Here is a 19,646-nt window from a genome sequence, read left to right as displayed (position 1 = left end):
ATCTATCAACAAAATTAAATACACTCAGAATTCTATAATAAATTAATTATTAATTAATATATTAAAACATATAAAAATTAACAAATAAACAAATTAATTATTAACAAATTTATTACAAGAAAAATGAAAAAGAAATACACCTAAAATACTATATAACAAATTAATTATTAATTAAATGAACATCTTAAAAATAAAAATAAATATAAAACATATTTATATTTAATAATAAATGTATTAACATATATCTAAAAATTAACAAATTAATAAATAAAACAAATTAACAAATTTATTACAAGAAAAAGAAAAAGAAAGTAAGAGAGAGAGAGAGAGAATGAATGTGAGAATACCGAGAATCCCTAGAATGAGAAAAAAACACTAGGATGAGGGATGAGGGTGGAAGTGAAAGGAGGAAGTTAAAGAAAAAGAAGAAAAAAAAGAAAAAAAAGGTCGAGGCCCCGCGGATGAGTCGAGCGCTTCCACGCGTTTCCCCTAATTACATTTTCATACGAACCGTTTTCTTCCCTCCTTTTCTCCCCGTTTTATTTTCCTTTTTTATTTTATTTCTTTTATTTTTTTTTTTTCTTTCTTTCCACCTAACTCCGTGATAGAAACGCATTTCTCCTAAATCCTTTTCCAAGCTGCTGCTACTGCTGTTGATGTTGGTGTTTCCCCCATACATGTCGTTGTCATTTTCCTATGCTTGTTGTTGTTGTATCACGTTTTTATCAAACCCTTCTCATCCCACCACCCTCATGCACACCTAACCCTTTTTCATTGTCTTGTCCTACGAGAAACCGTTCAATCTGTTTTTTTATTTTTGCTTTATTTTTTTACTGAGTTTTCATACGAGAAGAACGTCAGAAACCAACGAAACCACCGCGACCCAAGTTAAACGTTGCAAAAAGTCTTCTTTTCATCCCCACAAAACCACCACTACCAACACCACCACCACCACTATTACTACTACTACCACCTATAACTACATACCACCAAATTTCTCTCGTGTTTTAATCTTCGAACGAGTTCCATCATTTTCTTCATTTCTAACAACGAAAAATCGTGAAAATATAATTGTACTACGTTGATCAAGATAGTTATTATTTTTATTATATATTTATCTTCCTACTATTTATATATATATATTATATATAATATATATTACTACCTAGTATAATACTTTATTTCAAGCAACGAAGAATTGCAAATATATAATTATACTACGTTGATCAAGTTTGATACTATCACCCTATTATTTTACTATATATTTATATAACTACTATTTGTATATATAATATTACCTACTATAATATTAGTATTATATATATTAATATATTATACTATCCACTTAATATTTTTGATATATATTTTTTTAACTATGATATATATTTATATCTTCCTACTATTTATATATATATATATATATATATATATATAATATAACCTACAAAAGTCTACACAAGGAAAGTATATAATACTAGTATTATATTATAGGAGGTAGTATTATTAATATATTATTATATTATTATATTATATATTATATATAATATATATAAATAATACTATCTACTCTATAATACTAGTATTATATAATATATAATATATTATAACCTAGTATAATACTTTATTTCAAGCAACGAAGAATTGCAGAAATATAATTGTACTACGTTGATCAAGTTTGATACTATCACCCTATTATTTTACTATATATTTATATAACTATTATTTGTATATATAATATTACCTACTATAATATTAGTATTATATATATTAATATATTATACTACCCACTTATTATTTTTGATATATATTTTTTTAACTATATTATATATATAAATAATACTATCTACTCTATAATACTAGTATTATATAATATATATAATACTACCACCCTATTATTGTTACTAAATGTATTTTAAACTATATTATATATATTTATGTTCCTACTATTTATATATAGATATATATATATTATGGTGGTGGTTTTGCCGTACTTTAATACGACACAGGCGCGTTATCGCGAGCACTTTTCATTATTTCCCCTCACTCCAGAAAGCTCGTTCCTATCTCCATTGTTCTCCGTGTCTACAACCCGTTTTTGCCGTCAAGAAGAACCCCCCCAACCTTCCAGCCTTTCGTCAACGTCCACCCTCTCTCCTCTTTACCCTCTTTCTCTTTCTCTTTCTCTCTTTCTCTTTTCCTTCTTCTTTCACCTACACCTACACCTACACCTCCACCTTTACCCCCTTTTCCTATGCTCAACCCTCACCACTATATCTTCTTCATCCGAGATAATCGCTTTAATACGTTTTCACCAGCGCTTCTGCTGCGAAACACAAAAGGAATGAAGATAGTAATAGTAGTAGTTATTGTAATATAACTAGTTTTACTTGGAATAGTAGTAGTAGTAGTAAAAGTGTTTGTAATAGTAATGGTAATGATTGTAGTAGTAGTAGTGATTATATAGTTGTAGTAATAACAATGATAATAGTAAAAATGTAATAGATATAACAGTAGTAGTAGTAGTAGTAGTTTTAATCAAAAGGATTTAAAATGTGATAGAAGTAGTAGTAGTAGTAAAAGTATTTGTAACAGTAATGGTAATGACTCTAGTAGTAGTATAGTGATTATATAGTTGTATTAATAATAATGATAATAGTAAAAATGTAATAAATATAACAGTGGTAGTAGTAGTAGTCATAGTAATATTAAAATTAAAAGTATTTGTTATAATTTAGTAATATTAAAAGTATTTGTTATAATTATAGTAATTATAATGTTAGTAGATCAATGATTACAGTAGTGATAGTAGTGATTATATAGTGGTAGTAATAACAACATTAATAGTAAGAAAATAATAGATATAACATTGATAGTAGTAGTAGTAGTAATATCAAAATTATTTGTTATAATTATAGTAATAATAATGTTACTAGATCAATGATGGTAGAGATTATAGTGATAGTAATAACAAAGATAATACTAAGAAAGTAATAGATATAACTGTGGTAGTAGTAGTAGTAGTAGTGTTAATAAAAATAATTAAAAATGTAATAGTAGTTGTAGTAATATCAAAAGTATTTGTTATAATTATACTAACAATAATGTTAGTAATTTAATAATGGTTGAGATTATAGTGCTAGTAATAAAACCAATAATAGTAAGAAAGTAATAAATGCAACAGTTGTAGCAATAATAAAAGAAAAGTAACTAAAAGAATACTAGCAGTAATATCAAAGGACTTTTTCTAATAATAATAATAATAATAATAATAACATTAACAGATCATTAATCTCTTTCACACTTGTACAAAGTAAAATTTGTAATACTTTGTTACTATCAGTGCAATGGTTAACCCTTATCATCATTCTTGGAAGGTACTAAGGTAGGCAGATAAATAAAGGGCCTCACTATCGCATATTTAATCTTCTTCGCAATATATATATATATATATATATATATATATATATATATATATATATATATATTTATTTTTTTTGGACGAGTTGTTTCCTAAAGTACCTCGCAAATCTTATCGTACACGCAAGAACGATTCTTCTCCTTTCTTAGGGTTTATATTGAACCAACCAGGTTTACAAGAAAAAGAAAGAGAAAGAAAGAAGAATTTCATGTTTCTCACTTTGATACTGCAAAGATTTCACTAACAGATAATACTCTTAATTACCGTCGCATTTTGTACTCTCACACATTTTAACAAGATACCTAAATATGTGTGTGTGTGTGGTTTGTATTTTTATTCTTCTCACTCCCCAACCCCTCACAAATAAAAGAACTCTAAGGTAAGAATAAGAAAAATGACAGAGAAAAGATAAGAAAGAAAAGTATAAGAGTAAGAGGGGTTGGTGGTGAAAGGGGGTGATGACGACGATGAGGAGGGGGTTCGAAGAGAAAGGAGAGAAAGAGTAGTAGCAGAGTTCGAAGATCGTTCGATTCCTCTTAGCCTCTCGCGCGCCGAGCGTTTGTTTACAAAAGATCCATCGAGAGGTTTGAAGGAAGGAAAAGGGATGGAAACCTCCTCCTCCTCCACCATCCCACCCCTCATAGTGTTGTAAGAGAAAAACTCGACAGTGAGAATAATGTATATGTGTATGTGTGTGTGTTACGTGTATGTGCTCGAGAAAAAGTAGAAGTAAATAAAAGAACGTTGGAACAGCGAGAAGATGAGAGACGAAAGAGAAAGAAAGAAATATATATATATACATATATATATATATAAAAAAGAAGGGATGAAAGAGAGAAAGAGAGAGAGAGAAAGGGAGGATGACGCGAACTAGTAGAAGAGAAAAAAAAAAGGAAAAAGAGAAATTCGAGGATTCTCGAGGCGAAGAGTCGAGTGGTTGGGCGGTCGAATAATAGAGCTGCCCTTAATACCGTCATCCCCGTTGCGTCGGGTTAAACGAGGGAAGAAGAAGCTGCCTAAGGGGAAGGTTGTTGGGCTAGTGGTAGTGTGGTACCTTTATACTGGGCGATACTCTTCAAAATAGTAGTAGTAGTAGTAATAGTAATAGTAGCATCCCTGCTATACTACCAGTCATAGTAACATTGAAGTGTTCTAGTAATAGTAGTAGTAGTATTTGCACTAGTAGTAGTAGTAGTAGGTGGTGGTTGTAGATTCGTGCCGAGGAAAACCCGAGTTTTAAGTGGTGGGGATACGGAATAGAAGGGATGATAACATTTGTATCATATTTAACGCTAGAACGAGCAGGTTAAGGGGTGGAAGACACCCTCTTCTTCTTCCTCCTCCTCCTCCTCCTCATCTTCCCACCGCCACCGTTTCTCTTTCTTCGTCTCCCCTTCCCCCATTCCTGGCCACTCTCCTCCATCGGCCGAGTAATACCACTGAAATCAATACCACCACCACCACACTTTGCCTTCTATTTACCCCGAGACTCATCGTCCGTACACAAATTTATTGCTTGTCCCTGGCAGCTCGAACGGACTTTCCTCCTCCTCCTACCTACTCTTCACCCCCTAACCTAACCCTCTAACTCTCTTCACTTTTCCAACTCTTATTCCTTTACTAACCCCACCCTCCACTTCCCCTCTCTTGCCCTTTTCTCTCTTTCTTCTTCTTCTTCTTCTTCTTCTCTTCTTCTCTTCTTCTTTTCATCGTCATCATCCTCGTTTTCCTCTTCCTCAATTCTATCCTCTTCATTCTTCTCCCTACTACTACTAGTATTACTATTACTACTACTACTACTCACCACCAACAATCTCGCCACCTTCATTCCCTTTTCCCTTTTTACCCTCAATAACCATATCGCTTCGCAATTACGATTCCTATAACCCGAGCTAATCGTTCGTTCTAAACCTTCCCTTCATCCCTTCCTTTCCCTTCCCCTTTCCTTTCCCTCATTCCCACTCACGTCTATCCCCAGTATCTATCTTCACATCATATCAACCCTCTCATTTCTTTCTTTTATTTTTTTTTTTTTACTGCTTTTAATCTTAATCATCATTCCTCTCTTTCTATGAGTTTTCACTTTACACCAGCATAAAAGAATATTTAATAATAATAATAATAATAATCAGAATAATACTAGAAATTGTTCGTTTCAATTATTTGACTGATTATTTGACAATTATACTGATAATACTTGCAAATAGAATTAGTTTTTTCAATTATTTGTTATTTTTAATTCTATTTTGGAAACATAACCTCTTTTTTTATTCTGATGTATAGATTTTTATTCAAAGTATATAAATAAAAAATAAATATAATAATACTAATAATACTTACAATTAGAATTGTATCTTTCCATTATTTTTTCCTTTTAATTCTATTTTCGAAACCTAACCTCTTTTATTATTCTTATAGATAGAATTTTATCCAAAATATATAGACAAAAAAATAAATAAAATAAAATCGTAATAATACTTAGAATACTAACCTCTTTTTTATTATTCTTATGCTAACTTTTTATCCAAAGTATCTAGAAAAAAAAATAAAAAAAATAAAAACTTATTGAACAGGATAAATCGAATAATAGTCGTTTGTTTTATCCAGCTAGATATTAAGCTACCAACCTACCTACCTAGCTATCTAGCTATCTAGCTATCTAGCTAGCTAAAGCTTTTGATTACGAAAGCACTTTCGACTTGCAAGGCCCTTGTAAATTCAACGAGTAGCTAGCTAGCTAGCTTTAGACGCAGCAAACTGAGGACGCACCATGCATGCTGTTAGGTATTACTATACGATGCATATACACAAACTGTGTATCTATCTATCTATCTATCTATCTATCTATCTGTCTGTCTGTCTGTATATATATATATATCTGTCTGTATATTTATCTGTATGTGTATCTCTTTCTCTGTCACACGTTACGAGATGCTTTACCCATTAACTTAACGCGCAATCAGAACGCGCCGAGATGTACCTTAGAAACGAGTATCGAAATTAATAATGCATTCTACGAAGGAAATGCCACTGTGTGTGTCATCTCTCTTCTTACCCCCTTTACCAACCCCTAACTCCCACTATACCACCCACTTCATCCCCACTTCATCCACATTCGACTTAATCTAGGTCGTGTCATTCGCGTAGACGTTACCAACACTTTCAAAAACCCTTTCATTTATACATACATATACATACATCATAAATACACACATACACACACACACATATATGTTTACATATCACTATGATGGACTTTCTATAATTTTGACATTAATGTATTAATATCAACCCTTTCGTTACTAGCAAACCCATAATAGGGGAACCCATATGTAAGAGTGACTGCTATACGAGTTGTCAGAGTTGTAAACACCCTTCTGTATATTACGATCAACAACCCCCGTACTTATTGTCAGCCCTGAAAATGTCACGTATGAACGATCGACCCATATTAGGGCTCGTTCTGATGAAATTTTTCTTTTTTTTGTTTATCCTAGTATTGTGATTCTCTTTATTTCTATGTTTTTTTGTTTTTTGTTTCTTTTAATTAAACTTTTTGTTATTTTCTTTTTTTCAGGATAGCGACGGGGAGAAAAGTGATCAAGACTTGGTCGTTGACGTAGCGAACGAGGTACGTTCATATAAATAAATTTTCTTGAAATTTTTTCATTTAAAAAAAGATTCCTAAAATATTTCAGTTCTTTCTTGTTCTTTTTACCTCAAACAATTCCAATAAACGTAGATGTGTTATAGTTTAAATAAAATTTCCCAAAAAAAAAACATAAATAATTTAATTTAAACAAAAAATATGTAGGAAGGATCATCACCACATGCGAATGGGGAACATTCGGATCCACGAGAAAATGGTACCCTGGAAAAGCATGGTGCACCTGGCCATATTGGAGGACCAGCATCGGGAGTAGGTTCAACGTCAGTCAAGGACAGACCACCTTCTCGAAGCGGAAGTTCTTCCGCTCGTAGTACGCCGTCTCTGAAAAGTAAAGATGTAAGATCTTGCGGAGAGCAAGCTTATTCGGTGACGATTACGAGGCGAGATTCTACTAAATGAAAATAGTAAATCAACAATAATATCAAACAAAAGAACTAACTTTGATATTCACTTAAAATAAAAATTCAAATTTATCACTAGTTACAATTTTTAGTTTCCGGTTGGTCAAATTAATTCGAGCATCGCGTTGGATCGTCACCAGAAATTAAAGAAAGCCGGTTATCTCTTTGCTATATATATGTATACATATATATTATTAAAAATTAAATATCGAAATGAATTTCAGGATGTTTTATTAATACGTTGTTATAAAATTATGAACAATTTTATATTTAACCTTTTCATTACGAGCACTGATTAATGATCGTAACGAAAAGGTTTTTTTTAAAAACGTGATAATGAAACATAACCTAAAAAATACAAATCGACTGGATAAAAGTTCATAAATAACTGAAGAAATACGCTGGTTTCTTTTTATTGCATTATTATCTAATTGTATATTGAATAAAGATAATAACAAAAAAAAAGAATATGGCGGGAACTAACGATATACAGGTCGACAAACCGGGTACACCTGTGGCGGCGGCGAGGGGCTCGCGCAGTTGTACGCCAACTATGGGCGGCATCCCTGGGCCCTTGGCATCGCGGGTCTATCATCCGCCATCGTCGCAGCAAACGCCACCACAGGGTTATCAGGGCTTGCCATCCCGCGGCAATGAGCCGTCGCAGTCGCCCTCGCCCTACAACAACTTGCCCTACGCCAGACCATCCATGGTGACTTTCGATCCCATCAATCTCGTAAATTCATTACCTTCCAATCAGTTGTTTTGTTATTTGTTTTTTACCAAAACAAAACGTATGAGGTTGAAATAATTAATAATTATACAAACAAAATTGATAGAATCTCGTTTAAATAAAACATCAAATATTCTAACCATAAATTTAATTGTTAATTTTATAAATCACAAGGTTGATTGTTTTTTTGCAGCTCGGTTTCGACGGTCACGTGAGGATACCCTCGAGTAACGGATTGAACAGCATTCCGGGTGGCAAACCGTACGTAATCATCATCCAATTGGACCTTTTTTAGGTTATGTACTCATTTTTGGCAAACTATTTTAATTGAGTGTTATTAATTGTTCTCAGAGCATATTCCTTCCATATGAACGGCGAGGGCCAACTGCAACCAGTATCTTTCCCCGCGGAGGCACTAACTGGACCAGGTATACCTCGTCACGCGCGTCAAATTAACACATTGACTCACGGTGAGGTCGTATGCGCGGTCACGATATCCAATCCAACAAAATACGTTTACACCGGTGGGAAAGGGTGCGTCAAAGTCTGGGACATTGGTCAAGGTAGCAACATTAGCGCTAAACCTGTCTCGCAATTGGATTGTTTGCAACGCGACAATTACATCAGGTCAGTCAAAGTTGTTGTTCACTTATGATTAGTTAAAATATTTATTAGAATTGTATTGAAATGAAATGTTATTATCCGTAGGTCGGTTAAATTATTGCCAGACGGTAGAACGTTGATAGTAGGCGGTGAGGCAAGTCAACTGAGCATCTGGGACCTGGCCAGCCCAACGCCAAGGATCAAGGCCGAGTTGACCTCCTCAGCGCCAGCCTGTTACGCATTGGCCATCTCCCCAGACTCCAAAGTCTGTTTCAGTTGTTGTAGCGACGGTAATATCGCGGTATGGGATCTTCAGAATCAAACGTTGGTCAGACAATTTCAAGGACACACGGACGGGGCTTCTTGCATAGACATATCGGCAGACGGCTCGAAACTTTGGACCGGGGGACTTGACAATACCGTAAGATCATGGGATCTTAGGGAAGGAAGACAATTACAACAACACGATTTTACATCTCAAATATTTTCATTGGGTTATTGTCCAACCGGTGAATGGTTAGCGGTCGGCATGGAAAATTCAAACGTCGAGGTTCTTAATGCAACAAAGTTGGATAAATATCAATTACATCTTCACGAGTCTTGCGTACTTTCGTTACGTTTTGCATCGTGTGGCAAGTGGTTTGTTTCCACTGGCAAGGACAACTTACTCAACGCATGGCGTACACCTTATGGGGCATCGATATTTCAAGTTTGTATTATTTTATTTTTTGGGGGGGGGTTTTTTGATTAAATTAATCCTTTGAGTGATGAGTACTCTTAATCTGAAGTGTTTTATAGGGAATATTTTATTAGTAGGGTGTGTGGTTTCTTTTGTTTATTGATATTTTACTAATCTCAAATTCTAATATATTGGGTTGGTAACTAAAATATTGCAGATTTTAAAAAGCCACCTATCGACAAAATCCGCAATCATTTACTTGCCAACTCACAATATTATATTTATATTATTATATACAAATTAATAATATTAATAATAAATTAATTTATTAAAATATATTTAATATAATACAATTAAGTATATTTTTATAAAGTTTATTATAAAAATATTATTTTATTATATTTATCATAAAATATTATTATAATTTTAATAATCAATCCTTTGAGTTTTGAGTAATTCTAACCTAAATTGTTTAATAAGCAATACTGTATTATTAATATCTATGTATTTTTTTTCATTTATTGATATTTTACTAACCTCACATTCTAATAATAAATTATATGTAATATAATTAAAGTTTAATAATCATGTAATAATTTAAATAATCAAATATTACATTATTTGTCATTTAATATTAACAAACATACATTGTCCCACATTTTTTGGTTACTTTTACCAAACTTATATATGTGTTTCCATACTACTCAAAGGATTAAAAGAATCTTCTTGATAGAACAACAAACCATTTATTTATTTTATCTTATTATTTGTATTATTTCTTTTTTATTTCAGTCGAAAGAATCCTCGTCTGTGCTGAGCTGCGACATTTCTGCCGACGACAAATACATTGTGACTGGATCCGGCGACAAGAAGGCCACTGTCTACGAAGTGATTTACTTCTAAGAAAACTTATGTCTGCCGGGCAAGATAGAAGAATCCCCTAAAACATTTTGTTCACCCGTTCGTTACCACTCGAACTACACCGGGGTATCATCCACTGTCCCCCCCTTTTTTAGTTGACTTCTTGACTTCTTCTTTCCTTTTTTCTTTTTTATCAACAACAACAACAACAAGAACATCAACCTTTTCATCTTTCTCACCTTTTCCATCACCTTAACCTGTTCTTCTACTTCTTCTTCTACTTCTTCTTCTTCTATTTGTATTCTTTCTCTAATCGAAAGCAAGGAAGGAAAAAAAATATTAAAAAAAAAAAAAAAATTACCACACACACAACAACAAGTCGCAAGTGAGAAAGTTTTTAGAAGCCTTAGGAAAAAAACTAGACTGTTACTATACTGTGTATATATATATAAGAATCTATATTGCGATAGAAATAATGTTTAAACAAAACAACCCAACCAACAACAATAACAAACAAAAACAACAACAAAAAAAGAAGGAGTTGTACTCGATGGTATATTATGTGATACGAAGTCTCTCTCATGTATGATGACGATGATGATAATGTGTGTGTATGATGGAGAAACGTAAATTAATAAAGATTAATTAATAACAACAAACAAAATAAGAAAAAAAAATAAATAAATAAATAAAAAACAATAAAAAATAATATTAATAAAAGATAAGGAAAAAACATAAAATGACCCGTGTGCGTGACCGCGAAAAAACTGTGTGAAAAAGATATATATATCTATATATATATATATCTTTTATGCAAATGTTGCGTGTGATTATTATTATTATTATTATTATTATTATTATTATTATTATTATTATTATTATTATATACACACTTAGAAAATGGACTAATTGTCGCGCGTGTACACACAACGACGAGAATATTAAATAAAAAAAAAACAAAAAATGTGTTAATAAAATGTTCAAATTCCTTTTTATGTTTTTAGAATTGTTTCTTGTCATTTTTTTGTTTTTTGCAAAAATGATATACGTGTTTACCCTCACCCCCCGTGAAATTTACAACAGCCAATCAACAGTCAACAAAAAGAAACTTGAATGACAGCATATTCTTGTGAGTGAAGTTGAATATATGATTTTATATAGAAATACGTAAAATTATTAAAAGAAGGAGAGAGTGAGAAGGAATGAGTGAGAGAGAGAGAGAGAGAGAGAGAAAGATATATATATATATATATATATTACGGAATATCTCAATGATATTTTCCAGACAATTTGACTAACATATACTACGTGTAAAAATAAAAAATGTTATGCATATATGTATGTAAATCTTTGAAATTTTTGATTTATTAAATTAATTAATAATTTAATTAATCTAATTAAAAATTTAATATTATTTGTATTATTAGAAAACTATTATTAATATGCAATATAATATTTGATTATATTTGATTATAATTATTTTTATTTTTTATTTTTTACACAGTTATATGTTGGTTAAAATTTTGCTTGGATTATTTTATTGAGACACTCTGTATATATGAATTTATATATATATATATTATTTATTATATATATATTATTTATATATATAATTTATATATATATATATATATATATATGCCCCAAACGGTCAAGCCAATTTTAATAAAAGAAAATAAGGGATTTGTAATCTAAGAATAAATTTGAAATAATTTCACATTAAACTTTTCAAAAGTTAATAAACAAATTTCGTTGTAAAAATTGTTTTACGATGATTTTTAATAATTATATATCTTACAATTAACACATTGCGTATTTTAACGTCAATTAACGTGCTGGATTTTTTTTTTAAACTCGTCAAAATGATTAATTAAATGCTTAAAAGTATTTTTTGAAATAAATTGTTCAAACATTATCATGTAAATATATATATATACATAAATATGTATAACTTGATATAATTAAATGATATTTTGATTTACATGTAATGTAATTTAATTACAAGTTTACGAATTATTTTTGATTCGATTAAATGTATAAAAAATGCATAAAAGTGATGAATGATTAATCATAAGAATACTTTTGACTTATACGCAATGTGTTACAATAATGATAATAATAATAATTTATAAAAATAATTTTATATAACAATAGGTATCTGTAAAAGTAATATTTTCTTTATTTTTGTAAATTAATATATTTTATTAACCCCTTAAGCAGTATTGATTTTGAAAAAAGAAAAACGGCCAAAAAAAAATCATTTTTCTTTTTTTTTTCTTGCATAAAAACATAGTTTTGAACATTGTTTTGACAAAAAAAAAAATTCAAAAAAAAAATACAGAAATAATCAATATTTTTATGTTAATTTTGTATTTTGTTTCACATTGCAGAGAAGAGCCAAATATTGCAATGTTACACGTACGTCAACTTTTTAATCTTTCTTGTCGAATTACTATTTCGGAATAAACATTTTTCGAAAAAAAAAAAAAAAAAAAAACGATTCTTTTTCTTTGCTCTCGTCACTTTCTTATTTTCAATTTTCTATTATATATTTGTGTGTAAAAAAATCATAGAAATATAAAATAATACGCCGCTCGAGTTAAAACTCGAGCGTGCTGCTTAAGGGGTTAATTTTATTGTTCAATATTTGATCATCAAAATCATAGATGAAGATAAATGATTAAATTTTGTTTTCAAAACAACATTTATTTTCATTAATTTCATTCAACGACGACATATTTATCTAATATGAAATATACAAATAAAAAACACAGTTTGCTATCATCCTAATCATTGATATCATATTATATATATATATATGACTGAGCGCCCAGGTAAACAAACCTCAAAGAAAAATATATATATATATATATAATATATACATGAATCCAAAATTCGAATAAACACTTGAAAGAAATGGGCTCTCGTCAAATGATGAATTAAATTTATTTTATTTTTTTTGAAATCTATTAAATAATCTTAAGATTGTTTATATTAAAATGATACTAATCGATAATCAATTGAAATAATCGTTGAATCGAAATATTATTCGTGTTTATTTATCATTCATTTTATAAAACAAAACAATTGTTTCTGCAAATCGAAGAAAAATTAATTTTTCCTGTTCTTTTTCACTTTATTCGTATTTTTATGTTTTATGTCATATAAAATTGAATTCATTTAAATTATTAAATTGTTTATTTATCATTCATTTTATAAAACAAAACAATTGTTTCTGCAAATCGAAGAAAAATTAATTTTTCGTCTTCTTTTTCATTTTATTCGTATTTTTATGTTTTATTTCATATCAAAATTTAATTTCATTTAAAATTATTACATTTAATTCATTTAAAATTATTTAAGATTATCTATTACACCATAATCAAATTTATTTTGCAGATATTTTACAAATAATAATAATAATAATAATAATAATAGAAAAGAATAAAACAAAAAAAAAAGAACAAAAAAAAATAATTTTAAATCCCACGCATTGAAATCACCACTCACGAATGAAAAGAATTTCAATTGATTTTAAATTCGTACATCCCTTAACACTTTAATGGCGGCACGTGTACGCAGTGAAACGTCATCAGAGGCCCGGTAATATTTTACAAGATATAATTGTAAAATAAACTTTATTGTCATTAACGAAAAAATTAATATAAAACAAAAAACAACAATTTAACAAACAAATTTAATTTTAAATATATTAAAGTTATAAATAAAATAACGGCCAATATTCCGACTCATGTTGTGTTAGCGGCCATTAAAGTGTTAACTAGTTAAAACTTACTTTTATAATCACTCATACACACAACACAACCACCCTAATAATACAAAAATACAGACGTACATAAAGTTATGTGATTAGATGCATTTTATGTATATGTACAAAGTAATATTATTTACTTATATCAGTTTTTACATGATGGATTATAAAAAATAACAAACGAATTTGTATAAAAAAAAAAAATACTTGTGTTTCATGCGACGTGTGTGTGTGTGTGTTTGTATGTATGTGTGTATGGGTGAGAATGAAGTAAGAAATAAAAGAAAGAAAAAAAAGAAAGAAAAAGGTAAAAGAAATGTAGGGGTGTATTAATCGGCTCTGCACATGTGTATGTATGTGTGTATGTATGTTGTATGTGTGTATGTATGTGTATGATACAAAAAAAACTTATACGTTTAAAACGTGAATGAGTGTGTGACAAATCTCTTTGTACAAAATACCAACCAACTTTGATGATAATAATAATGATGATGATAATGATGATTATAACAATGATGATTATGATTATGATTATGATGATGATAATGATTATGATAATGAATAATAATAATGATGATTATAATGATAATAATAATGATGATGATGTTAGTTACTGATAAACGCAAGAAAAAACAAACTTTGATAAAAGAAAATGAAAACCACACACTCAAAAAGAGAAAGAAGAGAAAAATAAAATCCATTAATATATACATATATATATATATATATATATATATATATATATATATATATATATATATATATATATATATTGATGTAATATGTAAAGTACAATTTTGTGCAAAAACAAAAAAAACTGATGAATTATTTCTCTACTTTGTAAAACTCGCTAACATTTAAAAATAAAAAAACGCGGGAAAATAGGGTGTGGGATCTTTGAAATGGGGTGGAGGAAAGGGGTTGTGGTTTTTTGGACAAAACTTTAACGAAAAATCTTCAATAATAATAATAATAATAATAATAATAATAATTCAACGAATTGATAATATTTGTGCTCTGTTCCTGCTTAAAAAGAAAAAAAAAAAGAGAAAAAAAAAAAGAAGAAAAAAACTTTTTAATATGATTGAATGTTAAATAATAATTTTGTTTTTAATTGAATTCTTTCATTTTTAATTTGTATTTTTAATGTTTCCTTTTAAATTAGATCTAAATGATCTAAAATCAAACGTTTTGAATTTAGGTCTATCGACAAATAGACAATTTGTATATGTATAATAATTATTATAATTTAAATGAAAGAAAAAGAAACAACACAAGAAAAAATTGAAATGAAACAACAACAGCAACAATAAAAATCAACATTGTAAAACTTTGTATTTGTGTGATGATCCAAGTCACTTGATTATTCAAAAGAAGATAAGTATATATATATGATGAAGATGATGAGAAGATAAAAATAAAAAAAGAATTATGTATTAAAAAAACCACAAGTATTAACAGAATCAACAATTATTACAACAACCAACTAACACACGTTTTACTATGATGAATAGCAAAAAAATATTTCAATTCCAACCTTTTATTCTTCTTCTTCTTCTTCTTATCATTCTGATTCTTTTTGGTCTTCTTATTCTTACAGCAGTGTCCCTAGCAATAATAATAATATTAATAATAATAATAATAATAATAATAATAATAATAATAATATGATGACGTGTGATACGATTGATATAAACGTTTTTGTTTAATAATTTTGCTTCTTTCCAATTGCGTATCGTCAACGTAAGTTTTTACGTTATTAATCTAAAAATTATTTCTAAGTTTGTTTTCAAATCCAATTTTGTTAAATTGGATTTTAACAAATCCATTTTTGTTAAACAATTTTTTTACAATCTGAAATGATTCATCAGTGATTATTAAATTCGTCACAAAATGATAATAGATAATATTTATATTCTATTTTATTAAAAACCAGAAGGTTTCGATTCAATTTTCAATTCTACCCGAATCTACATTTATTTATTTATTTATAGTGATATTTATATTTTATATTTTATTAAAAACCAGAAGGTTTTGATTCAATTTTCAATTCTATCAGGACTACATTTATTTATTTATTTATTTATTAATATTTATATTTATATTTTATTAAAAACCAGAAGGTTTTGATTCAATTTTCCATTCTGCCCGGATCTACATTTATTTATTTATTTATTTATTAATATTTATATTTTATTTTATTAAAAACCAGAAGGTTTTGATTCAATTTTCAGTTCTACCAGGACTACATTTATTTATTTATTTATTTATTAATATTTATATTTTATTTTATTAAAAACCAGAAAGTTACGATTCAATTTTCAATTCTTACTGGCACTACATTTATTTATTTATTTATTTATTTATTTATTAATATTTATATTTTTTATTTTATTAAAAACCAAAAGGTTTTAATTCAATTTTCAATTTTTATCTGGTCTACATTTATTTATTTATTTATTTATTTATTTATTTATTTATTTATAATGATATTTCTTTAGTTGTTCTTGTTTCTTTTCGAGACAACTTCATCCGACAGTAAGTAAATTATTTTTTCGTATTTTTTCAATCGAGTTTTTCCATTCAAGGTCACGATACTATACAACACAGGAATTTGTAAGTAGTTAAAGCGATAATTTATTTTTTTACGTAACGCATACACACACGCATGTATATATATTAGATTTATGTGTACATATATATATATATATATATATATATATATATATATATATATATTGCGTGTATGCATTTATAAAAGAGGAAAAACTTTATTTATAAACTATGAGATAATTATACAAAAATAATACCATAAATTCTCAAATGCAATTTATTTTCTTTTTTTTTTTTTTACTATTCTTCATTCTTACTTTATAATAAAATAATAATCTATAAATCTAATGGGATAAAAAAGAAAAAAGATTTGATTGAATTAATTATTAAATTGGCAACTAAATCATTGTGAATTTGGTTTTACAACTAATTCAGTTTTTTGATAACAAAGATCACAAATTTTATAAACATGGCTGACCAATGGCAAAAAGACCATCAACAAAACTGGAGAGTACTTAATTGAATAAATTTATATTTTTAAACCAAATTTTAGAATTTTCATTCATATTAAATCCTTAGAGTACTATAGACGCATATATGCGTTTGGTAAAAATTACCAGAGTGGTAGTCTATCGACACATAATACGGCATAATGTGTTTGTTAATATTAATGTAAAATAATGTAATATTTATAATAATTAATTAAATTATATTCACACAAACAAAAACTTTAATAATTAAATATAATTAATTATTAAAATCCGAATTAATAATAAATTTATTAGAATAATATTAATAATAATAATAATATAATTATTATTATTAATATAATTAACTAATAATATTATTAGAATCTAGTTAATAATAAATTATTCTGTTCCTATAAAACATTTGTTTAGTTATGAATATAATTTATTTTTAAAATCTTAGTTAATAATAAATTTATTATTTTAATATAATAATAAATTATTAAAATAATAAATTTATTAATTATTTATTCATTATTATATAAAATATTTTTTATATATTATATAATAATATTTTATAATATGTTATATATATTATAAATATTATTATATAATAATTTATTATAATAATAATAATTTAATAATTTAATAAATTATTAAAATAATATTATTCTAATTTATTAAATTATTATTAATAATTTATTATTATTCTAATAATAATTCTAATATATTCTATATATTAGAATCTATCTAATAGTTTAGATAACTCTAATAACTATCTAATAGTTTAGTTAACTCTAATAACCTGTTCTAATATATTCTATGTATTAGAATAATAATTATTATTCTAATAATATTATTAGAATCTAGTTAATAATAAATTATTCCGTTCCAACAAAAACATATCACTTAAAAATATTCACCACTGAAATAATTCAAATCCGACAATCACTTAATTGCCAACCAAATATTAATGAAATTAATTCCAAACTATTTAGGGAAGTAAAATGAAGAGTCGTTAAAATAGTAACGTGATAATTTTAAATCATTTTTTTTTTCGATGTATTTACATTTACGTGTAATTTCGTGTGTACAAGATCGTTAAAAACATTAAATGTTTATGCTCGCGGTATGATACTCTCTATTCAATATGTATTTACACGTGTATTGATGTGTACAAGATCGTTAAAAACATTAAATGTTTACAAGGTTTTTCTTTTGCATATTGCCACGTTGATGTAGAATTTTTCTTCTCTCTCTCTCTCTCTCTCTCTCTTTTCTCTCTTTCTCTCTCTTTCTTTCTCTCTCTTTCTCATTATTAGCACACTCATATATTCTAGTTTCATCTTTCACATTTTGTATCTTTTTCCATTCGTACATTTAAACACACTATATATTTTGTTTTTTATTTTTTTTTTTATCTCAAGTTCCTCTTTCCTTTTTTTTTATTCCATATATTCTTAGCATATACATACATACACACATACATACATACGTACATATATCACACATGTTGCATAAATGCATGCATGTGCATAAATTCAATCGTAGAATCGTTTTATTCTTTGTTTCATTTTCATTTTCATTTTCATTTTCATTTTCTTTATCTTTTTCATTTTTTTTTTTTTTTGTTAAATATTTTTCGTATAATATCATTTTCATTTATTATATACAAATAAAAAAGTTCCGTAATAACACGTTGGACAACCATAAAATCCCTTTTCGGCATTATTTATACAGTATATTATACCGTTTTATGAAAAACGGATGATATACAAATCTGTATTCTTCTTCTTCTTCTTCTTCTTAATTTTTTTCCCCCATTTTAATGGTTATTATTATCATTATTATTATTTTTATTATTATTATTATTATTAATATTATTATTATTATTATTAATATTAATATTTTATATTATTATTATTATTATACTTTGTTCAAAACATTCAGTCAATTAATTCCCCAGACGTTTTCATTTTTATTCTCGACGCATCCAAACGCGTACAAAACATGCACTTTAAAACTTACACGTACATTTTCTGCTGACATTCGCACATCATACACACTCACTCACAAACAGATACACACATGTATATTTATATATATATATCTATAATAGTACGCGTGCGCGCATTCGTATAACTCATGATGGCTTTAAAAAAAGAAAAAGAAGAGGAAAAAAAAAAGAAAAAGGGTTTATCGTACACGAAGAGAAAGACTCGAAGTTTCTTCATGAAAATGTAAGGTTCTTTCATGCATTATTTACCATGGCCCCACCTCAATGTATGTGTATATTTATATCTATCTATGTATACTGTATAAGTATATATATATATATATGTATATATGTATATATGTGATGTGTATGTTAGGTTGTGTGTTTAACTATTACATTTGAACGTCTCCATTTCTCACACTCATGTATACACAAACTCACCTTATTACATACAAACATACACACACCATTTCATACGAACATACACACACCA

General features: G+C 27.7%; 1 protein-coding gene across 16 annotated transcripts in view; it reads left to right on the top strand.

The window, feature by feature from the left end:
* The window catches only part of gro (TLE family member transcriptional corepressor groucho), a 121,261-nt gene extending 106,529 nt beyond the window's left edge, over positions 1-14,732 (top strand). For 13 of the 16 annotated variants that reach the window (XM_089173322.1, XM_089173320.1, XM_089173319.1 and 10 more), the window contains exons 10-16: positions 6,996-7,049; positions 7,233-7,424; positions 7,983-8,225; positions 8,416-8,483; positions 8,574-8,849; positions 8,931-9,534; positions 10,297-14,732. In XM_089173322.1, coding sequence (XP_089029448.1) covers positions 6,996-7,049; positions 7,233-7,424; positions 7,983-8,225; positions 8,416-8,483; positions 8,574-8,849; positions 8,931-9,534; positions 10,297-10,407 — 1,548 coding nt within the window. In that variant the 3' untranslated portion in view covers positions 10,408-14,732. The remainder of the gene's footprint in view (positions 1-6,995; positions 7,050-7,232; positions 7,425-7,982; positions 8,226-8,415; positions 8,484-8,573; positions 8,850-8,930; positions 9,535-10,296) is intronic. The other 3 variants (XM_015327492.2, XM_015327488.2, XM_089173328.1) reach the window with 2 other exon arrangements.
* Positions 14,733-19,646: the final 4,914 nt, after the last annotated feature.

This window comes from Polistes dominula, unplaced genomic scaffold, assembly GCF_049000335.1.
Source record: "Polistes dominula isolate Pdom_NZ unplaced genomic scaffold, Pdom_raw_medaka scaffold_35, whole genome shotgun sequence".
Classification (NCBI taxonomy): Eukaryota; Metazoa; Arthropoda; class Insecta; order Hymenoptera; family Vespidae; genus Polistes; species Polistes dominula.
Note: the sequence above shows the minus strand (reverse complement) of the source record. Positions and strands in the feature narration are given on the sequence as shown.